General features: G+C 48.8%; 1 protein-coding gene across 3 annotated transcripts in view; it reads left to right on the plus strand.

The window, feature by feature from the left end:
- AK5 (adenylate kinase 5) overlaps positions 1-23,906 on the plus strand; it is a 289,702-nt gene that overhangs the window by 259,688 nt on the left and 6,108 nt on the right. For all 3 annotated transcript variants that reach the window (XM_062191569.1, XM_062191568.1, XM_062191570.1), the window contains exons 11-13: positions 2,241-2,404; positions 4,295-4,411; positions 16,462-16,653. In XM_062191569.1, the coding sequence (XP_062047553.1) occupies positions 2,241-2,404; positions 4,295-4,411; positions 16,462-16,653 (473 nt within the window). The remainder of the gene's footprint in view (positions 1-2,240; positions 2,405-4,294; positions 4,412-16,461; positions 16,654-23,906) is intronic.

Here is a 23,906-nt window from a genome sequence, read left to right on the forward strand (position 1 = left end):
CTTTTTCCCCTCCTCCCTCTTCTGGGAAAGTCTCTGTGTGGGAATTTTGGATGTGGAATTCCCCTAAACAAACCCTCTGGACAGTACTGGCCATCAGATTCTTATCTATTGGAGAAACAAATGTCTCCTTCAGTCCCGTAAGGCCAGCTGTATCGCTCCCTCAATTCAGTGAGTTCAGTTTGATTGGGCTGGGGGGACAGACAGGGGGCTGGGTCCTGCTCTCAGGACTTGTTTCCTTGCTGCACTGCACATAATTTTTTTTTTTTTTTGAAACTTCTCATTGTCTTCAGCCCCTCCTGCACACATAGGCTAATATCTACCAGGCTGCTTTAACACTGATACACCTTACACTTATACAGTGTTGTAGTTGAACCCCCACAGGGCTGGGGGAGAAAAAGAAGACAAGAGGAGGTAGGAAGAGCCTTTCCAGCGGAGGAACCCATGGGGCTGGGAAGGGCCGGTGTGGTTGAGGAGCTGGTGCAGTGCTGCATGACAGTGTCAGGGGAGGTAAGACGTGGAAAGCAGACCCTGCAGACCGGATCCTAAAGCAGTCAGGGGCCACTCTGAAGAGTTTGGGTTTTACTCTGCCAGGCATGGGAAGCCAGGGTGTGCCATGGAGTTGGGGGGTGACATATTTTTCAGGCCAATCATCCTGCTCACGGGACTGTTGGACTCCAAAGCCTCACCCATTCCTGCATGTAGGTGGACTGGTGGCCACCTGCCAGGCGGGCAGCATGAAGACCTGCACTGTGGCCGTGTAATTCTAGTCCCAGGGAAAGAGAGGAGATGTCTTAAGAGCCAGAGTCCAAGCTTCACATCCTAGGCTTGCTATGTGCTAGCTTTGCGGCCTAAGGCAGTGGGAGTTAACTTCTCAGTGCTTCCACTTTATCCACATTATCCCCATCTGTAAAATGGGGATAATGAAAAAATACCTTGGGGCCGGCGCTGTGGCATAGCGGATTAATGCCCTGGCCTGAAGCAACAGCATCCCAAATGGGCGCCGGTTCAAGACCCAGCTGCTCCACTTCTGATCCAGCTCTCTGCTATGGCCTGGGAAAGCAGCAGAAGATGGCCTAAGTCCTTGGGTCCCTTCACCTGCGTGGGAGACCTGGAAGAATTTCCTGGCTCCTGGCTTTGGATGGGTGCAGCTCCGGCCATTGCGGCCAGTTGGGGAGTGAACCATCGGATGGAAGACCTCTCTCTCTGCCTCTCCTCTCTCTGTGTAACTTTCAAGGAAAATAAATAATAAATCTTTTTTTAAAAATATACCTGCTTCTTGGGGATATTTCAAATTAATACACATAAAGTGCTTTGGGCAGTGACCAGTACAGTAAGCACATACCAATGGGTAGCTATTATTTTCAGAGGTAAAATCCTGTGACTTAGCAATTAAATGGGCTTGGCAAGCAAGGGAAAGGGTCAAAGATGTGATAATCATCAAAGGGGCATGGCAGACTTTCAGAATTAATAATGCTAGCTAGAAAAATTGTGTATTGAGGACTAGTCTACAATATGATTATTCACACTCTTCAGAGATGCCAAGGAAATCCGGAGAGACTTTCCCTACTGAAAGAGACCAGGAGGACATGACAGCTAACGGCAGTGCTTGACTGTGAACTTGATCCCTTGGCTTCCAAGGATGTTACTCACTCAGCTGGGAAATTAGAATGGGCCCTGAGGATGTCCTCATGCGGGAGGATGTGCTTGTGTCCTTGTTTGTAGGAAATAACCCTAAAATGTTGGGGAGCCATGGGGCATCCCATCAGCAGCTTATTCTAAAATGTTTCAGGGAAGTCTTTGTTCTCATACCACAACTTTTCTGTAAATTTGTAATTATTTGAAAATAATTTTTTTAATTAGCCACTAGCTTTTGTTGAGGGTCCACCATACATCAGGCATCATGGCAGTGTCCTATGTGTGCAGGTTCAGCTCCTCAGGAAACCTCTGTGGCTTGCATCTCTACCAAAGGGACACCCCCGCATTAGTCCACCTGTATCTGCTGATAACCCCTAGTTGCAAAAGTAGACCACTTGTAACTAGCAGCTGCTGGTGTTTGTCTAAGGATAATAAGCCCCCACCAAGGATAATAAGCTCTTCAAGGGCCGGGACTGTGTCTCATTCTCCACTTGTGCCGGTCCCTCCCAGCACAGCTCCTGTTCTACCCGCAGTTCCCAATCCACGCTCAGTGGCTGCAACCACAAGGCTTCAGCTATGTGTCTGACACCTGACTTCTTTTCAAGGTGGCCCTGGCTCTGGCAAAGGCACACAGTGTGAGAAGCTGGCGGAAAAATACGGATTCACACATCTCTCCACTGGCGAGCTCCTGCGTCATGAACTGGCGTCAGAATCTGAGAGAAGCAAATTGATCCGAGACATCATGGAGCGTGGAGACCTGGTGCCCTCAGTAAGCAACAAGGCCTGCCCCTCACAGCTGCCTTCCCTGGCTGGAGCGAGACCAGGGACTGGTGTGATGCATGTGGGCTGCTGGGACAGAGAAACCCGGAGGGCCAACAGCTGTGTTGTCCTTGTCGCCTGTGTGAGAGTCCGGGGCAGCCAGGTCTCCAGCAGAGGACCCGCCAGCCCCAGCCAGCTGTGCAGGTTCCCTGGTCTCATTCATCTGCCAGCCCCTTACGTGCGTGCCTACCTCATGTCTCCCGCCAACACTGGTCCCCACTTCCCAGGTAAAATCCACAAAACAGAGGTGAACATGATGTTCAGAGCCTAGAGTTAGGAACCCCCAGAAAGTAAATAATGCTTGGTCTGGTTCTGGGAGGTAAGATAGCATTGTCTTGAAGTTTGGTGCCTTGTGTAATTTAAATAAAGAGTATCCCTTTTTAAGAAGGTTGCCTTACTTTTCAAGTCACCATCCCTCCCTGAAAAGTGGCTGCCATCGTGGGTGTCCTGCTGAACTCCATCCCAGGTGGGGCTCTGTAACCAGGCCTCGTGCCCCGCAGTCCCTCTCAGCCGACAGAGCCCCCACTTCCTCTTGGCCACTGCAGTCCATCTGCTACCGGGAAGCTGGAGGCCTCTTCATGAAAGGGAAGCAGACCGCAGCAATTGCCTCTTACCCGGCTCCCGTGCACCCACTCATTTCCTCCTGCAGTGATTCCTTTAACATATAGCACGTGTCCCTTCCTCAGACCCTTCCAATGGCGCCCCAACACACACAGAACGAGATCCTGACTCCCTACCCCCCACCTGAGGCTCTGGCCTCCAGCCACCTCTCCAGCCCCATTTCCCATCACTCAGCTTGCTCTCTCCCACCCAATCACTGGCTCCTCTTTGCTCCTCCCACAGGTTAGGCTGTTCTTGCCTCAGGACCCTTGCACTAGCCACCTCCTCAGCCCAAGAGCTCTCTCTTCCTGTATTCACATAGTTTGCTCCTTTACTCCATCCACATCTCTGAAATATCACAACTCACTAAAGGGGCCTTCCCTGACTACCCTATGGGAAATAGCGTTCCCAGCATTCTATAACTCTTTGCTCTGCTTTAATGTGGTGCATGCCAGTTCTCTCATGCTGACTCTTACAAGTTTACTTTTGTCATTCACTGCTCATTTCCCCACTAGACTATCAACTTCCCAAGGAGTTAATTCACAATTGTCCAGGGATAGATCCTAACCAGGCTTTTGATATCTGCAATCCCACAGCCCCTGCTCAAAGCCACAGAGCCAGAGAACAGGGAATTCCTCCAGCTGGGCAGCTGCCTGCATTTCTCTTGCACCCACTCCCAGACTCCCATGTATCTCACTTCCCTCGTTTTGCGTAAGCACTTGTTGTATCAAGAAAATGTTAACAGAAAGCAATGTTGCTAGGAAATACTCCTTCACATCTACTGAGTCTCGAGTCAGTGGATGTCGAGTTTTAGAAAATATTTGTTGGAAAGAATTAGGAGTGGAATGTATTTTATAGCAAGTTTGGTCTAGCCTTACACCCTATTGTGCCTAATTCGTGGAGTGCTCCCATCTGAAATATGGCCACCACGTTTCATCTAAGATGCCTTGTTTTAAGACACCTCAGGAAAATGCAACCAATAAGAATATGTCAGTTTTAAAGAAAAGGCTGACAACTAAACTATAATCCAGCCCTGGGTGAGTAGCTACTAATTTCAAAAACATTAGCGTGTGGGGGGAGGTGTGAGACTTAGAAGGGCTGAGACACAGTACATTGCTGCCGCCCTCCCTCGTAGCTGAGCCCTGCTCCCCGCTCACAGGCCCGCTAGAGAAGACCTGTGCTTGTTCTAGGGTGGCTCTGTGGCCGCGCTCGGGTCCTGACCTCTCTGTCTCTGCTGCAGGCCATCGTTCTGGAGCTCCTGCGGGAGGCCATGGCGGCCAGCCTCCGAGACACCCAGGGCTTCCTGATCGACGGCTACCCCCGGGAAGTGGAGCAAGGGCAAGAATTCGGGCGCAGGGTGAGCTGTGGTTATGGGGATTGTTCCAGGAGGAAACCGAGGGACATTTTCTTGGGGGGAATAAACTTCATGAGGTTGGGAAGAAATCCAAAGTCTCTTTCCTAATTACAGTAATCAAACGTTGTGATAGAAACGCAACTCAAATTAGCACACACACACACACACACCCCAATGGGGGCTGGGAGTGGAATTAGTGACTTTCGGAACTAAAATGCCCAGTAGTGGCTCAGACTTGGATGGATCAGATATTCGGATTTGCTCTTCAGGGTCTGCTCCCACCATCTCTTGGATTTTCTCCCCTTGTGTGGCCCTCCTGTTCCTGGGTTCCAGGCTTCCATCCACCATCTGAGCCACCTCCAGGAACAGAGTTTCTGTTTCCTGGAGGGTCCAGGAAAAGACCCAGGGTTGTGTTTCATTATCCTGGCTTAGGTCTCAGCCCTATCGCTGAACCCATCGCTGCTGCTGGGTGGGGAGGGGCGGGAATATGCTGGTGGGTCCAGCCTGGAGGGCCACAGAGGGGGTGAGAAAGGAGGAGGGCACCACACCTGGGCCACACAGACCGAGGGAGAAGAGGGAAATTACCCCAGGAAAGGGAGGGATGTCCTTGCCACAGGACAGGCAGTGTCAAAAACACCATCTCCCCATGTCTCACCTTCCCGACCCCCACCCTGCCCCCACTGAAAAGAGTGGCCCGGGACCAGTCACAGGGAAGCAGCTACAAGGTCAAAGCCATCCTTGCTGCCTTGTATGGAACAACTCTGTGTGATACACATCTTGTATACCTGAGCTGTAACTACCAAACTCAAGCAGAAGAGTACAGTCCAACCCAATTACTACTCAGTCTGACTTCAGAGCCTACAATAAGTGCATGTATTATGTAGATAGCTCTTTAGACTAGTCTTGAAACATTTTCATGGACTTTCATTTCATTTTGTTAGTAAGCTTTTTAGATCAATAGGGGGAAGTATTGTCTTCATGTCAAAAAGATGATGCATTAGGCCCAGGGAGATGTAATGACTTGTCCAGTCCCACAGCTGGACACAGCTTACTGGTAAGTGACAGTGATTGGAAGGACTGAGTTTTGGAGCTGTCTCTAAGCTGTAAAACTGCCAGAGGTTCATTGACTTGTGTGTCTTATGGGGCTTCTTTTCACCCCCTTCTGTTCTTTTAGTTTCCTTAGGTGGTGTGTAAACATTTAAAGGTCAACTGCACACCTCCCATGGTTCCTATTTGCAGCCAGAGTCAGAGAGCAAAGTCCCAGGTCTGGTAGGCAAGAGTGTAGCCACCCTGCTTGTCCCTCAGCCCTGGAGCCTCCATCAGCAGGAGGGGGTGGGTGGGGAGATGTGGATTTGTGTGACGGAGCCCAGGCCTGGGCACTTCCACGCAGCTCTTGGAAAAGTCATTCCCAGGATTCCAGTGAGCTGCTTCCCAAGAAACCAGTCGCTTCAAGGAGTCAAACCTCCATAATAAATCAACTCATCTTTCATCAAGTGGAATTGGGGGGGTTGTTCTACATTTTTAAAAATTTGTGGTAAAATATACGTAATGTAAAATTTACCAGCCTAACCATTGTAAGTGCAGAGTTCAAGGATACCAAGTACATTCATATTGTTATGTCTACGTAGCATGTGCACCCATCACCACCGTCAGTCTCCAGAACCCTCCTGTCTCGCCAGATTGAAATTCTGTACCATTCAAAATCACTCCCTACTCCCTGCCCCCTGCCCCCAGCCTCTGGCAACCACCATTCTACTTCCTGTTGCCATGAATTTCTCTGCTCTAGGTACCTCGTGTAAGTGGTTTCATCCAGTCTTGTCCCTGTTTTGACTGACTTATTCCATGTAGCAAAATGTCCTCCAGAGCCACTCATGTTGTAGCATATGTCAGTATCCCCTCCTTTTTCCAGACTGGATAACATTCCACTGAATGTATGTACATATGTTGTTGCTCCATTCATTCACTGATGGATATTGGGTTGCTTCTGTCTCTGGCTGTTGTGAATGATGCTGTTATGAACATAGATGCACCACATCTGTTTAAGTCCCTACTTTTAACTCCCTTGGGTATATACTCAGAAGTGGAATTGCTGCATTGTGTGGCGAGTCTACTTTAATTCTTTGAGGAGCTTCTATACTGTACAACATGCCACCAGCCAGAGTAGTGAGCTATGTTAGATCCCCACCAACAGTGTTTGAGGATCCCAGTTTCTCCCATTTTCATTTGTTTTCATATTAGCCAGCTAGTAGGTAGAAGCTGTTATCCCCTCCTAGGTATGATTTGCATTTCCCTAGTGAATAGTGATGTCCAGTACTTTTCCATATGCCTTTTGGTCCTTTTATGTCTTTTTTGGACAAATGCTTTTCAAGTGCTTTGCCCATTTTTATGTGGGTTGTTTTGATTGCTGTTGCATTATAAGATTTCCTTATATATCCTGGGTATGAGCTCCTTCTCGATGTGTGATTTACAGGTAATGTTTTCCCTCTTATCGATTGTTCTTTCACTCTATTGATTGTGTTCTTTGGTACAGAAGATTTTAATTTTGATGTAGTTCAATTTATCTATTTTGCTGCCTGTGCCTTAGGTGTCATATTCAAAAGATATTTGCCAAATTCTATGTCTTGAAACTTTCCCCTGTATTTCTTTATGGGAATTTTATAGTTTTGCCTCTAAATTTGGGTCTTTTTTTCCAGTTTGAGTTGATTTTTATATGGTGAAAAGGTAGTGGTCAAAAGTCATTATTTTACATGGAAATGCAGTTTTCCCAATGCCACTGGTTGGAAAGATTGTTCCCCCACATACACCTTGAGTGGTCTTAGCATGCTTGTCAAAATCATTTGACCACACAAATGATTATTTCTAGTCCTTCTAGTCTATTCCACGGGTCTGTAGCTCTGTCTTTAGATCAGTGTCATACTGTTTTGATTAGTGTAGCTTTGTAATAAGCTTTTTTAAAAGATTTTTTTTTTATTTGAAAAGCAGAGTTACAGAGAGAGAGGGAGAGACATAGAGAGAAGTCTTCCATCTGCTGGTCCACTCCCCAGGTGGCCACAACAGCTAATACTTGGCCAGGCCAAAGCCAAGAGCCGGAGGTTTCATCTGGATCTCCTATGTGGGTGCAGGGGCCCAAGAACTTGGGTCATCTTCTGCTGCTTACCCAGGCACATTAGCAAGGAGCTGGATGGGAAGTGGAGCAGTTGAGACTCCAACTTTTGTGCAAATGGGATACCAGAATTGTAGGTGGCAGATTAACCCATCACAGTACAATGCAGGCCCCTGTACTAAGTTTTGAATTCAGGAAGGTTATGACTCCAAATTTGTTGTTCTTTAAAAGAGAAGTATTTGTTTGAAAAGCAGAGTGACAGAGAAAGTGGAAGAGACAGAGAGATTACCTATCCATTGATTCATCCCCCAAATGCCTGCAACAGCCAGGGCTGAGCCAGGCCAAAGCCGGCAGCCAGGAGCCAGGAACTCCATCCTCGTCTTCCATGTGGGTGCAGGGGCCCAAGCACTTGGACCATCTTCCACTGCTTCCCCAGGGGCATTAACAGAAAGCTGGTTCAGAAGCAGAGCAACTGGGACTTAAATCAGAGCTCCGACATGGAACGTTGATGTCACAAGCAGAGGCTTAACCACTGTACCCCATACCAGCCCCAAGGGACGTTTATAAAGCACACCACTCACATCTTCTATGGTAAGGAAACCTGGATTTTTTCCTCTGCCATGTATTAGTGAGGCCCTAGCAAGTCACTCAGCTGTAGCTACTGCCTCTGTAAAATGGAGATAAGAATACCTTTCAAACCCAACTTAAAGCATCAAATGACATAGCATACACAAAGGTGTGTTTTAGCTATAAAAGCCTGCACCATATTGCCTAGTTTAGGGTCAGTCATCTGTAAAATGAGGAAAATAGGGACCAGCACTGTGGCGTAGTGGGCTAAGCCTCCGCTTGTGGCACCGGCATCCCATACAGTCACCGGTTCCAGTCCCGGCTGCTCCACTCCCATCCAGCTCCTTGCTAACGTGCCTGGGAAAGCAGCAGAGGATGGTCCAAGTGCTCGGGCCCCTGCACCCACGTGGAAGACCCAGAAGAAGCTCCTGGCTCTTGGCTCCAGATCAGCCCAGTTCCAGCCGCTGCAGCCATTTGGGGAGTGAAGCAGCGGTAACTCCATCTTTCAAGTAAGTAAATAAATCTTTAAAAAAATATATTGAGGATAATAACATCTACTGAATAGGATTGGAAAAATTAATCAGACAACATATGTAAAGTATCAAGTTCAGTTCCTGACACCAAAGTGCTCAAAACATAAGAGCTATAATTCTTACACTCTGATTTTAACTATGTGAAAATGGGTGAGAGATAAGTTAGAAGAACATACCTCAAAATGTTAATAAGTCTTTTCTTTGGGTGTTAGTTATTCCTTGTTTCCTACATTTGTATATTGTTTCATATTTATATAATTTTGACTTCCATAGTCATAAAAATATTTTTTAAAAAGCATAGCAATGTATTGAACACAATATGCAGCATTCACTGAAGTAGAGATTTTAAACTTACATTTTACTGAAGAGGAAATTGGGATCTGCAAAGCTAAACACCTTGCCTCCCAGGCAGTGGACTGCACAGCCCAGCTCTGAACACAGGCCCCTTGATACCAGAGGCAGGGGTTCTCCCCTGGAGGTCAGAAATCCCAACCCCTCCCTCGTATTCCTTTGTCTGTCTGTCTGTCTGTCTCTCTCTCTCACATGCACACACACACACATATACACACATACACACATACTATGCCCGCACAGATACTGAGGGCACAGATCATTAATTCAATGGGGAAATAAATCAGTCTTGGGAATAGAAGTAGTAGGTCACAGAGAACCCATACACAGACACAGCCCTAAAACGCAGACTTCAGTTTGCATTTGATCTTCAGCAACATCACCTGCAGTAGCCAAATAAATCCTCAAAGGACCTTGCAGCTCAGAGAACTCAGCCGTAGGTACACAAAAGTGTCAACTGGATGTGGTTTTTTTCAGGCAGCATATGGTCCCAAGCACCAGGCCCATCAGTCTCTGTGACCCAGAAGGGCTGGTGGGATTTCTACAGCCCGATTAAAACCACTCACAGGCTTGAAAGGGCGTCCAACAGAGTTGCAGGCCTGAGACAGGGATAAGAAGCACTCATTGTACTCTCCAACAAGCTGATTGCTCTGAATCTCTGGGGGAAATCAGACATCTAGGTTTGTCTTTGCCAAATTTCAAATTAATTTCCTGCCTGTAGTTTGGAGGAGACTACACAAATGATGGGGTCCCTGCAGGGCATAAATGAGTCAATAGTAGCTCATTCCATGTTGGTAGCATCTTTGCTCTTCTGTTGAGGTTGAAGACAGGTGCTCATTTGGGGAGGTTGGACGTGTTCTCTTACAAAGCTGCTTAGTTGATACTAGAATCTTCTAAAATTACCCTGGGACAAATCAGTGCCACTCCGGTATGTTCCTCCAAGCTATAGGTAAAAGACTGTCTTTGTAGATATCTAAAGATTCCCGCTAAGGACCATTGGTTCAGTAACAAAATGGAGTACTTGTGTCCATTTGGAGTAGCATCACGAACGTTAGCATGGCTGACACTGTCCAGTCACCATGGTGATGACTCTTCTTGCTCCTTGGTTCTGGTTTGTCTTCTTCATCACTTTCTAAACCCTGTGTACTAGGGACCACCGTGGCAGAGGACAGTTGGGCTTTACCTTAAGGGAGATCACTTGGAAGATTTGCATTTGCTCACACTCAAAAGCCAGGGCGCAGACCAATTGGCTACAGAAAGCTGAGAGCTCACCCTGAGGTGTAAACAAAGGAGGTGACAGAGCAGGCTCTGAGAGGTTTGTGTGAGGTGAAAAGTTTAAAACTAAAAAAGAGTGATTGATTTACCTGAAAGGCAGAGTGTTGAAGAGGGAGGGAGAGAGGGAGAGAAGAAGAGAGGGAGAGAGGGAGAGGGAGAGAGCGAGAGGGGGGGGGGATCAGCTATCTGCTGGTTCACTCCACAAATCACCACCACCACTAGGGCAAGGCTAAAGCCAGAAGCCAAGAGCTCCATACGGGTCTCCTACACGGGCAGCAGAAACCCAAGCACTGGACCGTCATCTGCTGCCTCCCAGCAGATCTAAAGTGGAGGGGGAGGTAGGACTCAATCCCTGGCACTCCCATGTGGGATTCAGGTGTCTCAAGCAATGGCCTAACCTGCTGCACCACAAGGACCATCCCAGTGTGAAGATTTGTGTTTGTTTTTTATTTGAGCAGCAGAAAGAGAGAGAGAGAGAGAGAGAGAGAGAGAGAGAGAGAGAGAGAGAGAGAGAGCCTCCATCTGCTGGTTTACTCCCCAGATATCTACAATGGCTAGAGCTGAGCTGAAGCTGGGAGCCAGGAACTCAATCCTGCCTCTCCCATGAGTGGCAGGAACCCAGTTACGTGAGCCATTGCCACTGCCTCCCAGGGTCTGCATTAGCACAAAGTGGAATCAAAAGAGAAGTCAGGACTTGAATCCAGGCAATCCAATGTGTGACATAAGCATCTTAACTACTAAACACTAGCCTAGAGGTTTTGTGGGTTTTTAAAAAAGATTTATTTATTTACTTGAAAGAGTTACACAGAGAGAGGAGAGGCAGAGAGAAGGGTCTTCCATCCAGTTCACTCCCTAGTTGGCCACAACAGCCAGAGCTGCGCGGATCCGAAGCCAGGAGCCAGGTGCTTCTTCTGGGTCTCCCACGTGGGTGGAGGGGCCCAAGGACTTGGGCCATCCTCTACTGCTTTCCCAGGCCATAGCAGAGAGCTGGATCAGAAGTGGTGCAGCCGGGACTCAAACCGGCCCCATCTGGGATGCTGGCACCGCAGGCAGCAGCTTTACCCACTACACCACAGCACCAGCCCCTTGTTTTTGTTTCTTAAAGATTTATTTATTTAGTTAGTTGAGAGGGAGAGATACAGACAGAGAGAAGGAGTAACAGAAAGAGAGCACTTCCATCCACTGGTTCATTCCCCAAATGGCTGCAATGGCCAGAGCTGCGCTGATCCAAAGCCAGGAGCCAGGAGCTTCCTCCAGGTATCCTGCATGGGTGCAGGGGCCCAAGGAGTTGGCTGTCTTCTGCTGCTTTCCCAGGCCAGCAGAGAGCTGGATTGGAAGTGAAGCAGCGGCTGGCACTGTGGCATAGCGGGTAAAGCCGATGCCTGCAGTATGGGTGCCAGTTTGAGTCCCAGCTGCTCCACTTCCGATCCAGCTCTCTGCTATGGCCTGGGAAAGTAGTAGAAGATGGCCCAAGTCCTTGGTCCCCTGCACCTGTGTGGGAGACCCAGAAGAAGCTCCTGGCTCCAGGCTCCTGGTTTCGGATCGGCACAGCTCCAGCCGTGGTGGCCAACTGGGGAGTGAACCATCGGATGGAAGACCTCTCTCTCTCTCTCTCTCTCTCTCTCTCTCTCTCTCTCTCTCCCCCTCCCTCCCTCCCTCCCTCTCCTCTCTCTTTGTAACTCTGACTTTAAATAAATCTTTTAAAAAGAAGAAGAAGTAGAGCAGCCAGGGCTAGAACTGGCACTCATATGAGATGCCATGTCAGTGCCACAGGCAGAGGCTTAACCTACTATGCCACAGCTCCGGCCCCAAGCCTAGAGGTTTTGTCGAGTTAAAATCATACAGAATATAAGAATAACAGCTGTTATATGTTGAGTACACAGAATATGCCAGACACTGAACTACATGCTTCACATATAAAATTTTATTAATTTTACAGCCTTATTCAGAGTCTTAGTAGCCCATTTTGTAGATTATCAGCTGGAGGAGGGCTGTATGTTTGGCCTGGGCCCTACTGTGAAATTGAAACACTTTCCTGTATTAACCTAATCTGGAACCCAACAGCACAACAGTCAAACAAAACAAATACTCATATGCATGGACTTTTTTTCTTTTAAGATTATTTATTTGAAAGAGTTACAGAGAGAGAGGAGAGACAGAGAGAGAGAGGTTTTCCATCCACTCCCCAAATGGCTGCAACAGACGGGGCTGGACCAGGCCGAAGCCAGGATCCAGGAGTTTCTTGGGGTCTCCCACATGAGTACAGGGGCCCAAGGACTTGGGCCATTCTCCATTGCTCTCCCAGGCCATTAGTAAGGACCTGGATCAGAAACAGAGCAGCTGGGACTCTAACCGGTGCCTGTAAGAGATGCTGGCACTGCAGATGGCAGCTTAACCAGCTGTGCCACAGCACCAGCACCATATGCATGGATTTCAAAATCTTTCTTTGCACTGAAGTAAACTTACGTTGCAATTCCATTTTTCTACCTATACTTTAAGTTCCCCTGTAGTAACAAAATGAAATTCATGGGCTTACTCTTGGCTTCTCCCTCCCAGGAGAGTTTTAGCTGAAATTCTGCCCTGAACCAGAATATGCACATCCTTTTCTTTTCTTGGATATTTATTTATTTATTTGAAAGGCAGAATGATGGGGGGGGGGGATCTTCCATCCGCTGGTTCACACCCAAAATGGCCACAACAACCGGGGCTGGGCCAGGCCAAAGCCAGGAGTCTGGAACTCCATCCAGGTCTCCCACATGGGTGGCAGGGACCCACGTAATTGGACCATGATCTGCTGCTTTCCTGCATGCATTCATAGGGAGCTGGATCAGCAGTGGAGCAACTAGGACTCAAACTCATATGGGATGTAGGAGTCACAGAGCTGTGGGGAGTTGCTGCCCACAAGTAAACATGGCCTAACCTGGGGCTCGATTCAATCACAAGCCAACCACAGCGAGGTCCGAGCTGAGCAGGGCAAACGCCTCCTCCCTCAATTTGCAGGAATTACAGAGGCAAACCTGTTCCCTCGAGTCCACTGCCTCTGGCATCCTCAGCCCTGGGGAGCACAGGACCAGTATAATCCTAGACAGATCCCAGAGGCAGCCAGCACCAGCTTCCAAAAGACAACACAGGAGGCGCACCCACACCCCCAGCACCCACTCCCTTTCCTGCCATGCTGCCCTCCTCACCGGCTCCATGTGCCCAGAGGTGTCTAGACGTCTGGGAGCCCCATGCTCAGGGCTCTGGCTCTCCACACTAGGGTGGTGTCATTAGGTTTTGGAGTTACACGCAGTTCACTCCAGTCTGTTTCTTTTCTTTCTTTTTTAAGAATTATGTATTTATTTGAAAGTCAGAGAGGAGAGGCAGAGAGAGAAAGAGGGAGAGGTCGGTTTTCAGTCCATTGGTTCACTCCCCAGATGGCCGCAATGGCCGGAGCTGCGCTGATCCAAAGCCAGGAGCCAGGAGCTTCTTCCAGGTTTCCCATGCAGGTGCAGGAGCCCAAGCACTTGGGCCATCTTCTACTGCTTTCCCAGGCCATAGCAGAGAGCTAGATTGGAAGAGGAGCAGCCAGGACACGAACTGGCGCCCATATGGGATGCCGACACTGCAGGTGGTGGCTTTACCCGCTATGTCACAGCGCCGGCCCCCTCCAATCTGTTTCTAACTAGGTCTTAGGGACCTTGGGCTGGTCAGTCCCTCCAAGCCTCCATACCCTCATCCATAAGGTGAATGTGGTGAAACCTCCCCGCAGGCGTGCCAGCAGGTCAGGGGCGGCTGAATATGAAGGTCTTAGCCCAGTGCGCTCCAGGGCGGGCAGCTGCTGCAGTGCTGCTGGAGGTGTCCCAGTGGCCCTATTGAGGGCAGCTGTGCTTGTCAGAGAGTCCCCTGAATACCAAAGGCCATGAAGGTCCCAGTGACGCTAGTGGCAGGATTCCAGGGATGTGGCGGGGGATGCTGGGAGCAGGGCATTGCTCCCAAGTCTCTGATTCATTCAGACAAGGGCAGAGCTCTCTGAACTTCTGCTCACTTGGGAGAGGCTAATCACAGCCCAGTGATAAAGAGGCAGAGTCGGAAGCCAGAAAGCAATGCCAGAGGACTTTCTGAGAGTATAGATCAAAGAGTGTTGGGAAAAAGCTTAAGTGGTGTTTCATTCAAACATTTCAAAAAATTGTAGGTACTAAAACAGCAGTTGTTCAGGTCACTTCCAAATAGAATAACTGCCTGGTAGCTTTTTCTATGGGAAGAGAGCACTGACTCTAGGAAAGACAGGTTAAGGCAAGCCCTGTAGTTTGGCCACAAAGAAATGGCTTGGTAGAGCAGCTCTTCAAACTATCGTGGAGACCTGGCCACGGAGCCTGCTGAATTGCGCACTCCGTTTCTGTAGGTCAAATGGGGAGCCTGGGACCTCGCATTTCTAACAAGCTGCCACATGATGCGCTGCTGCTCCTCAGATCCCACCTGGGGAGTCAGTGCTACCTCTAGACAAAGCCATCTTTGCCCTGCACTTATCTTAGTGGCGTGGCCAGCTCTGCTAGCTCCTGCTCAAACACGCTGACTCTATATCTGAATCAGCCCCTGGATTATCTCTCCTGCTCCCCCCACCCCAGCAGCCTGAAAAAGACACACGCAGCCCAAACCATAAATTGTTTCAGGACCGACTCTGTAAGTGAACGTTAAGCTGCCTCCCGAGCTTGCCCTCTGCTGGTGAACAAAAGTCATTTTCTCCGAAACCCTCACCAGCTAATAGGCACAGCGGGGCAGGACGTGTTCCAGAGGTTTCTTTCACTCCTAGATTTTGGAGAACTTCTTCACTCTCTTCTTAAGCTACATTCCTTTGAGGGACACAAAAATGTCTGATCGATGCTCCCTGGAAACTCATGTATCTGAGTGCTGCCTACAAGTCCTCCCCACCCCTACTTTGCCATCCCCAGGCACTTTGCACAGAGGTGGGATCCTTTGTTTACTCACAGCCTGAACATGGCGAGGTCAGGAGCAAGCAGTGCTGCCTTTTCATCCAGGGTCAGATTGATCCAGAGACATCAAGGACAAAAGAACAGTTCAGAGAAGGGGGGGGGGGGGACTCAGGTCATAGGTCACTCACCATCATTTCTTCCTTTCTTATCACCTACTCTGTGCAAGACTCAGGACTAGGAAAGGAGGGCTCTAACTCTTACACACAGAGCTCATGGTGTAACCATAACGTGAGCACAGCAGCTCTGACGCTGTACTTCCGGGGTCTTTGCTCTTGGCAAGCAGCATGCTCACACTACCATATTTCACCGTATCGGATCCTCACAGCAATCCTGTGGTCCTTCTCATCGCACAAACGAGAAAAGTGAGGTCCGGAGAACCAGGGCGACACCTCTAGTTGTTGATGAAACCAGGAGGTTTAAGAGCAATTGGTTATTAGCACTCAAAGCTCTGGAGGTGATGGTGCAGCTTGGGGTTCCTTATATAATGTGGTCAGGTACTGACTGAAGTTGGAGCCAGGGTGGGGTTGCTGTAAGCACCCAAGGGATGGCTGGATGTCCCTGTCCACACTTTCCACGTGGCTTCCCCAGAGCTTGGCCATCTCAGGGTAGTTGGGCATCATGCATGCTAGCTGGCTTCCACAAATCCAGGCAAACACTGCAAATTTTCTGACAATGTAGCCTCCAAAAGCATGCGGCACCATTTCCACTGTGTTCCGTCCGTCAAACCAGCTATAGGTCAGCTCAGATTCAAGGGGAAGGGAAATGAACTCTGTCCCAAGAGGGGAATAGCTCATAATAAAGAGAGGTGAGGAATTGATGAAGTGAATCTTGGAGACAAGTCGTCACACCAGGATTTGGCCCTAACCAGCCTGACCCCACTTCAGTGTGCTGGGTCATCACGTTCCACCCACCCCTACACAAAGCAGACACAGCCATGATACATCCTGGTGGAAAGGAGGAAGTGGTTAGCTCTGCCGTGTCAGGTCGGGAAAAGCTTTACATCCAAGGAATCATCACACACAGCCCGCCCCTTGGTGCAGAAGACCATGCGTTATTTGAGATGACTGAATAGCTGAGGACAAGACACAGCTCTGGAAGGAAGGAGCCGTGAAGTCCAGTCCCAACCATGCCACGATGTAGTACTGGGGCTTGACAGGAACCAGAATGCCAGGAAAAGACAGCACTGGGGCCCCCGGAATATTGGCACAGTGCAATTTCTGACCATCCTCTGCTCCACTCCCAACCCCCCAGATTGGAGACCCACACTTGGTGATCTGCATGGACTGCTCGGCAGATACCATGACCAACCGCCTTCTCCAAAGGAGCCAGAGCAGCCAGCGTGCGGACGACGCCACCACAACCATCGCCAAGCGCCTCGAGACCTACTACCGAGCATCCATCCCCGTGATTGCCTACTACGAGACCAAAACACAGCTCCGGAAGGTGAGTCCCTCACTGCCCCTCTCAAATGAGCTGGCTACCCTTTGTCAAGAGGAGAAAAGCTGGGGAGTTGTTGGTGCAGGCATTTGGGAGGTAGAGCTGCACACAGCTACAGAATGTGAAATAAAGTGTGAGTCCCTTACTCTCTTCACTGTTGCCTCAGTCAAAATTAAATACCTGTCATCATATGGACCCTGAAAAACTGGTCATGTAAGTTCCACAGATCCCATTATAGTTAACTGAGTTCTTTTCCTGAAAGAGAGGAAGAGACGGAGGGAAGGAGGGAGGGAAAGAGGAAAGAGGGAGGGAGGAAGGGAGGGAGGGAGGAGGGAGGGCAGGCATCATGGGCTCTGGTGCTGACTTTTTGGGTGCTTTTAGACTTCAGCTGAACAGATCAATCCAGAGCTCTCTTCTAGAGCTAAGAGTCAGTCTGAATTTCTAGAGTTTTTCAAAGGTCCTAACTGGGACTTGGCTCCTGTGCCTTAATTTCTTGCAATGACTAATGCCTTGGGAGAAATAGAAAAGCAGATAGCTAACTGGAACAGTGACGATACTGTGGCTAAAGAAGGAGAAGCCACTTAATGTGCATGAGCCATAATCCTAGCTGATTCACCATTTATTTCACAGATTTAGAAAGCTACCCATCCCCATTCTTTCACTCATTCTGTAACCATGTCTCAGGTGCCCATGGTCCATCCATCGCCCTCGTGGTCTGGATGCAGATGATATTAAGAAGCAAGTTCTTGCCTGCAGAGCTTGGGGTTTCAGCAGGGGAGATGGACAAACATGTGCTCAGCATGCGGTCAAAGCAAACACAGAGTCCTGAGGGCACTTAGTATCTAGGCTAAGGGGAAAGGAACCGTATCCAGGAGGGTTGCCAGGGAGGACTGTGTTGGGTGCCTGGGGAAAAGGACGTGCTACACAGAAGGAGCCCCAAAGGAAAAAGAGCAGGAGGCCCAGTCACCCCACATGGCTGCAAGGAGGGACAAGAGATGGGGAAGGAGAAGCAAGCAAGGACTAGGTCAAGGTGAATTTCATAAAGAAAGAAATAACTGTCCTGTGGGTGGAGGGAACCCACAAAAGGGGAGAGACCTAACCAGGGTTTCAGTCTACAAAGTTCATTCCATCAGTCTTATGGAGAACAGGTCACCGAGAAGGCTGAGACACCACTGAGAGTCTGGGACAGACACCCAGGGACAAAATCCTGATCCAACTCTTGCTATCCACACAGTAGGAGCCATCAGTCAATCAATAGCAAACGTGCTTCTGCAGCAGCCGCATTAGGGACTCCTTGGGGAAACCAATGACAAGAACTCTACACCTGCTCATTGTCCACTTCCCAGACCCTTAATCAGCCCTGGGTGTAGAAGTCTGAAAGGTGCTTCTTGAGGTAACTGAGGGACGGCAGGCCTCAGAGCTTCCTCCTCGACCTCTGTACCCGCGGCAGCCACGGCTAGTTGCCTGCTTTATCGGCGTGGCCTGACAGGGTCTGTCCTCACGCACTCAGGGAGCTACCGCCAGTGAGAAGGGCGTCATGTGCAAGAGGAAACTTCTTTGCTGTGCTTTGTGTGTGACCTCTCATTACCACATAAAGCAAAGACTTAGATCTTTAAAAATAAACAAAAGCTGCAAAAAAAGAACATTATATACATGTAAAATCTTTTCTTAAAAAAAAAAAAAGATTGATTGATTGATTTAAGAGGCAGAGCGACAGAGAGAGAAGGAAAGAGAGGGAGAAAGAGATCCTCCATCTGTTGGTTCACTCCCCAAACACTGCAATGCCTGGGCTTGGCCAGGCTGAAACCAGAACCCAGGAACTCCATCCAGGTCTCCCATGTGCATGGCAGGGACCCAAGAACCATCCACTACTGCTCTCCCAGGAGCATTAGAAAGGTGCTGGATTGGAAGCAGAGCAGGCAGGACTCAAACTGGCACTTGAATGTGGGCTGGGGGGTGGGGGTGGGGGCCTCACAAGCGGTGGCCTAATGCACTGAGCCATAATGCCAGCCCCAAGAGCAAGTTCTTAAGATTCAAGAATGCAAAGGCCTCTCCAGGATTAGACAGTTCGGTGATACCTTCCTGTTCTGCAACCTCAAACATACGCAGTACTATCCACGTTCAAGATTTGTAAAGGAGAGAAACGTCTCTAAGTAGTTCAGGGTTTAACTACTTTCCAAGCCAGAAAATTTGTTTTATCTCTCTCTTGTATTATTCCAATCTGAATTCTATAAACTCACAAATGCCTGGCACATGGAGACAGGACCAACAGCCTTCTCAGATAAATCTGATTTCTGGAATCCTCCTTAGAGCTCTCTAAATTGTAAGTAAGGGAAGTTTCCAGTCCTGTTTGGCTCATTGCTCCAGCTTCCCCAGCACTTTGGGGATTCTGGGAGCTGAGCTGTGGTGAGGTAACTTCTATGATCCACTTGGCAAATATTTCGAATCGCTCTGGCCCAGGCTGCAGAGCCGTGTGGGCCACAGCCCTTAGTTCTCCCAGAGGCCCTCAGGGGGACACTGCCTCGGCCCTGGACTGTCTCCTGCCCATGCAGCTGCAATGAACTTGGACACAAATGCGAGGCTGCATCAAAAAGTTCCTGAAAATGGAATTAAAAGACAATTTTGTGTCGGTATAAAATATATTTGAGGGACAGGCATATGGCACATTCAGACCTCAATGTCCGAGTTGCCCTAGCAACACTCCCGATTCTGCCTTCTTGCTGATGCACACCCTGGGAAGCAGCAGCTAATGGCTGAAGGACATATGCCTCTACCATCCATGCGGGAAACCAGATTGAGTGCCTGGCTGCTGGCTTTGGCTTGGCCCAGTCCTTGCTGTCATGGGCATTTGGGGACTCAGCCAGCAGACAGGAGTGTGCTCACTCTTTCTTTCTCCTCTCAACTATTTTTCTCTGCCACTCAAATAAAATCAATAAATACATGGCTGGCACCGCGGCTCACTTGGCTAATCCTCCGCTTGCAGCGCCAGCACACCAGGTTCTAGTCCCGGTTGGGGCACTGGATTCTGTCCCGGTTGCTCCTCTTCCAGTCCAGCTCTCTGCTGTGGCCCGGGAGTGCAGTGGAGGATGGCCCAAGTTCTTGGGCCCTGCACCCGCATGGGAGACCAGAAGGAAGCACCTGGCTCCTGGCCTCGGATCGGCACAGCACCGGCCGTAGCGGCCATTTTTGGGGTGAACCAACGGAAGGAAGATCTTTCTCTCTCTCTCTCTCACTGTCTAACTCTGCCTGTCAAAAAAAAAATCAATAAATAAATGTTTAAAACCTGGCATATTTAAACAAAAAAACTTGAATTCATGCATATGAGAAGCCCTCAAAAAATTCATGGAAAATTGGTATTATGAAAAAATTATGCATGAATTGCAAAAATTTTTACACCAAAATAAATGTATCTTTTTTTTTTTTAATAGGCAGAGTGGACAGTGAGAGAGAGAGACAGAGAGAAAGGTCTTCCTTTGCCGTTGGTTCACCCTCCAATGGCCACCGCGGCCGGCACACTGCACTGATCCAAAGCCAGCCAGGTGCTTCTCCTGGTCTCCCATGGGGTGCAGGGCCTAAGGACCTGGGCCGTCCTCCACTGCACTCCCGGGCCACAGCAGAAAGCTGGACTAGAAAAGGAGCAACCGGGACATAATCCGGCACCCCAACCGGGACTAGAACCTGGTGTGCTGGTGCCGCTAGGCGGAGGATTAGCCTATTGAGCAGCAGCGCTGGCCAAATTTATCTTTTAATTCAATTTTTTTCACTTTTTTTTTTTTTTTGGAAGTCACCTTGTACATCTGGAATAAATATATCCCATGATTTTCTGTTTCCTACCCTCCCCCAAAACAATGTTTTGTCCTGTATTTGAGAAAGAATTAGAAGAGCTATCCTCCACCCCACCCACTAGTCCTGGGCACTGGGGCAAGACACTCTCAGGAGCTGCCCCGCCCCCCTCACAGCAGAACAGTCACCGCCAGCTGACCAGTTAGCCCAGGAGGAAGTAGTTTTCTTTCACCTTAAGAGAGAGAATGTATTGTTGAGTGAATTGTTGAAACATAGCACTTGGGTGTGAAAAGCACAGCCACCGGCCAAGGACTCCTTAGGGCATCAGAAAGTCCCGGCCCAGCCCTGTGAATTGTCAAACAGTTCTCTTGACAACCTTATTTCCCCAGACAACCAGTGTGAACAGTTTACTATGTTTTTCCCTCCTTCCCTCTTTTCCTCCTCCTCCTCCTCTCTCCTGACTCAGATCTCTCTACCCTGTGCACACCCCCGCCCATGGTGATGAGTTCCAATTTGGTGAAAACACCACCACCCTGAACACTTGTCTCTGGAACGTGTCCAGGTGAAGACCTATCACAGTGAGGGGTCCCTTTGGCTGCCACTGAAGTGGGAAAACTTACATAGATAATTTTAAGTTCATGAGCTGGAAGCCACACTTCCCTCACTCCGTGTTGCCATGTTCACCTACCTGTCAATCAGGTGACCCCTCCCCAGGAAGTTCTTCCTCTTCCCCGGGACGTGGGGGTGGTACCCTGTAAACACTTTCATTTCTCCAAGTTCATAAAAAGCTGGGTAAAAGGGAAGCTCGCTCTCTGTCCTCCTGTGGCTTCAGGACCAGCAGAGCAGGGTATGAAAATTCCCCTTTACCTTCCCTGGCCAGCTCTCCCTAAACAAAGCCCTCGTGTGCCTGTGCAGTTTTCTTACTTTGTAAGTAAACCTATCACACCGCATGCCATGTTTGTGCCTTTACTTAGAATTCTTCTCTGATTCAAAGGCAAGAGTCGGGAATATTAACTTGGGCCCAGCCTGGCCCACAACACCGCAAAATGTGCAGAACATAGATACACTACAGCGTATTCCGTCAGCTGCCTTCTAGTTTAGTTTGGTTGTTTTGGTCGGCTTCTAACAACCACACAGTAAGCACACATGCTGAATTCGTCTTTTTTCTACTGGGAGACACCACTGAACTGTTTATGGAGAGGTGCTTTGTTTCACCCACTCACTTCTTCCCTTTCTCCCCACATTGCCCTGAGAATTCTCTGAAATGCTCTCGCGTTTGCTCGTATCACATGGTGGGTGTTGCCAATGCCCATCTCAGGGCAGCCCCTTCGCTGGGGTCCACTTGAACTCAGAATCTCTCCAGAAGCCCTTGGGGCTGTCCTATATGAGGTCTTTGACATAGTCAGCACACATTCACTGGGCATCTCTAAGACCCAAGGAAGTTAGTTAATGCGGGGAAGGCAAAGAGGAGCAAAGACCGAGCAAATGGCACCCACAACAAGGTGGTCCGTGAAGTCATAGGCCTGAGAGAATGTTCCAGGTCTTTGGGTGAGGAGGCAGAGTTGAGGCCTCAGAGAGCAGAGGACACGTGAGCTGGATCCTAACAGATGAACAGAGTTGGTGCCAGATAGAAAGAACAAGGGTAGTGACGTATGTAAGAGCCCAGTAATGCTTGCACGATATGCAGTGCCAGAGAGAGAAGGCACTGTAGAGGTAAATGAGGTTAAAAAGCAAGACTGAGGCAAGACGGTGAAGTGCCTCGAATCTATGCATTCAGTCATTCGTTTTTTCAATAAATTTGCTAGTCCAGCACTGCTCAATAGAAATATAATGTGGGCCACATGCAATTAAAATGTAGTCACAGCCGGCGCCGTGGCTCAACAGGCTAATCCTCCACCTAGCGGTGCTGGCACACCGGGTTCTAGTCCCGGTCAGGGCGCTGGATTCTGTCCCGGTTGCCCCTCTTCCAGGCCAGCTCTCTGCTGTGACCCGGGAAGGCAGTGGAGGATGGCCCAAGTACTTGGGCTCTGCACCCCATGGGAGACCAGGAGAAGCACCTGGCTATTGCCTTCAGATCAGCGCAGTACGCTGGCCACAGCGCGCTGGCTGCGGCAGCCATTGGAGGGTGAACCAATGGCAAAGGAAGACCTTTCTCTCTGTCTCTCTCTCTCTCTCACTGTCCACTCTGCCTGTCAAAAAAAAAATGTAGTCACAGTGGGGCTGGAACTGTGGCGTAGTGGGCTAAGCCTCTGCCTGCAGTGCCGCCATCCCATATGGGCGCTGGTTCAAGTCCTGGCTGCTCCTCTTCTGATCCGGCTCTTACACATGGCCTGGGAAAGCCGTGGAAGATGGCCTATGTGGGAGACCCAGAAGAAGCTCCTGGCTCCTGGCTTCAGATGGGCCCAGCTCTGGCCATTGCATCCATTTAGGGAGTGAACCAGTGGATGGAAGACCTCTCTCTCTGTCTCCCTCTCTCTGTAACTCTACCTCTCAAATAAGTAAATAAAATCTTTTAAAAAAATTAAAATGTAATCACAGAAACTAAAAAGTAAAAAGAATCAGGTGACATTAATTGGAAATATATTTAACCTTATATACCATAAATATTTCAATATGTAATCAATGTAAAATTAATGCAATATTTTTGCACTTTTTTTAAATTGTGCCTTCGAAATCTGGAACTTAGGGTACATCTCAACTAAGATGCTAAATTTTCATCAGAAATACTACAGTGTTTTCAGAAAACACATAGTCAAAAGGTAAATTTCAACCAGTCCTGGCCATTTGGGGAATGAAGTAGCTGATAGAATCTCTCTCTCTCTCTCTCTCTCTCTAGCCTCTATCTCTCTCTCTGTTCCCCCTATCACTCTGCCTTCCAAATAAAATACATAAATTCTTTTAAAAGAAAATCAATTTCACATACCTATGCTGTTCCACCTATATTGTTAAATTTTCTAGCAAGTCAAATATCAGTGTTAAATTTTAGGTTAATTTTAATTAAACATTAGAACTTCACTTCATCAGCTGTGTTAGCCATGTTTCAAGTGTTCTGCAGCCACAAGTGGCCACTGACTCAGTCCTCGACTACCCCTGGAGGTCAGAGCTAAACACTGCAGGAGCTGAAGGGAGCCATTGGGTAGGCAGGAAGATGAGTGAGCAGACCTGTTTTAGAAAGGTCATTTTAGAAGGAATAGAGGTTTTTTTCTCTTATCTGTGGAAATATGTGCTAGTCAAAACTTCAGAGAGCAGGTGTTTAGCCTAGTGGGTGAGATACTCATGTCCCATTATCACAGTGCCTGGGTTTGTTTCCTAGCTCCAGCGCCTGGCTCCAGCTTCCTGCTAATGCAGACCCTGGGAGGCAGTGGTGATGGCTCAAGTGATTGAGTTCCTGCCATCCAGGCTTGGACCCTGGCCCAGCCATGGCTGTTATTGGCATTTGGGAGTGAACCAGCAGATCAGAGCACTCTGTGTGTGCC

Source organism: Lepus europaeus, chromosome 5 (genome assembly GCF_033115175.1).
Source record: "Lepus europaeus isolate LE1 chromosome 5, mLepTim1.pri, whole genome shotgun sequence".
Taxonomy (NCBI): Eukaryota; Metazoa; Chordata; class Mammalia; order Lagomorpha; family Leporidae; genus Lepus; species Lepus europaeus.